This window comes from Merops nubicus, unplaced genomic scaffold, assembly GCF_000691845.1.
Source record: "Merops nubicus isolate BGI_N331 unplaced genomic scaffold, ASM69184v1 scaffold34973, whole genome shotgun sequence".
Taxonomy (NCBI): Eukaryota; Metazoa; Chordata; class Aves; order Coraciiformes; family Meropidae; genus Merops; species Merops nubicus.
In genome coordinates, this window is record NW_008597454.1 from 1 (window position 1) to 900 (window position 900).

The 900-nt window shown below is 63.8% G+C and overlaps 1 protein-coding gene across 1 annotated transcript; it reads left to right on the forward strand.

The window, feature by feature from the left end:
* Positions 1-182: 182 nt before the first annotated feature.
* On the forward strand, positions 183-887 carry MADCAM1 (mucosal vascular addressin cell adhesion molecule 1; the record flags this gene model as incomplete). Its single annotated transcript, XM_008936709.1, is given in 3 exon segments — positions 183-223; positions 226-466; positions 573-887. Coding segments are annotated over 3 exon segments (597 nt in total), but the record flags the coding sequence as incomplete, so codon positions are not given.
* Positions 888-900: the final 13 nt, after the last annotated feature.

Sequence of the window (900 nt, forward strand, 5' to 3'; positions counted from 1 at the left end):
GCTGTCACTAACAAGCCGTGCCCCACCCTGGCTGATGGGGCTGGAGCTTCTGTGACCCCTGAGCATGACCATCTGCTTCACAGCAGACAGGGGAACCACCGTCCTTTTTGCCTTGTAAACAGCTGGCTTCTGACGATCATCCACTTCCCTAAAATCCGTGGTCTGCTCCTTCCTCCACCCAGGGCAGCCCAGTGCCAAGCTGGCGGTGACGCCACCGGAGCCAGTGGTGCCATAAGGGCGCTCATGCCATACGGGGGCTCGGTGCAGCTGAACTGCTCCCTGGCTTGCACGGGGGGCACGGTGCAGTGGAAGGGACTGGACACCAACCTGGGCAGCATCAGCTCCTTCCCCACCCACAGCATCCTGCACATCAGCGGCGCCGTGGTTGCCATGGCAGGCACCAAGATCTGCCTGGGGAACTGCCACGGGAAGCTCTACCAGCACGCTGTTCACCTGAAGGTCTATGGTAAGGATCCCCCAGCCCATCCCCAGCAAAGTCCTGCATCCCTCCCTGCTCCCTCCTGGGCCGTGGTGCCAAAAATCACCGTCTGACACCGGGATTTGTCTCTCAGCACTCCCAGACAGGCTGTGGCTGGCGGCAGAGCCCCATGCCCTGGAGCCGGGGCAGCCGGGCAGCCTGCGCTGCTCAGCCCGGGGGATTTACCCGCTCACGGGGCTGGGGCTCACCTGGCACCGGGGGGACCAGGCGCTGGAGGGCACAAGCTTCGATGCCACAGAGACCGATGAGGAGCTGTTTGACATCGTGTCCACACTGCCGGTGGCAGGAGAGGAGGTGGGAGAAGGGGTGGAGTTCACGTGCAAGGTGACGCTGAGCATCGGGCAGGAGACCTTCACCCGGGTGGCATCTGTAGCCGTGAGCACCAGGGGTGAGTGCCGGGG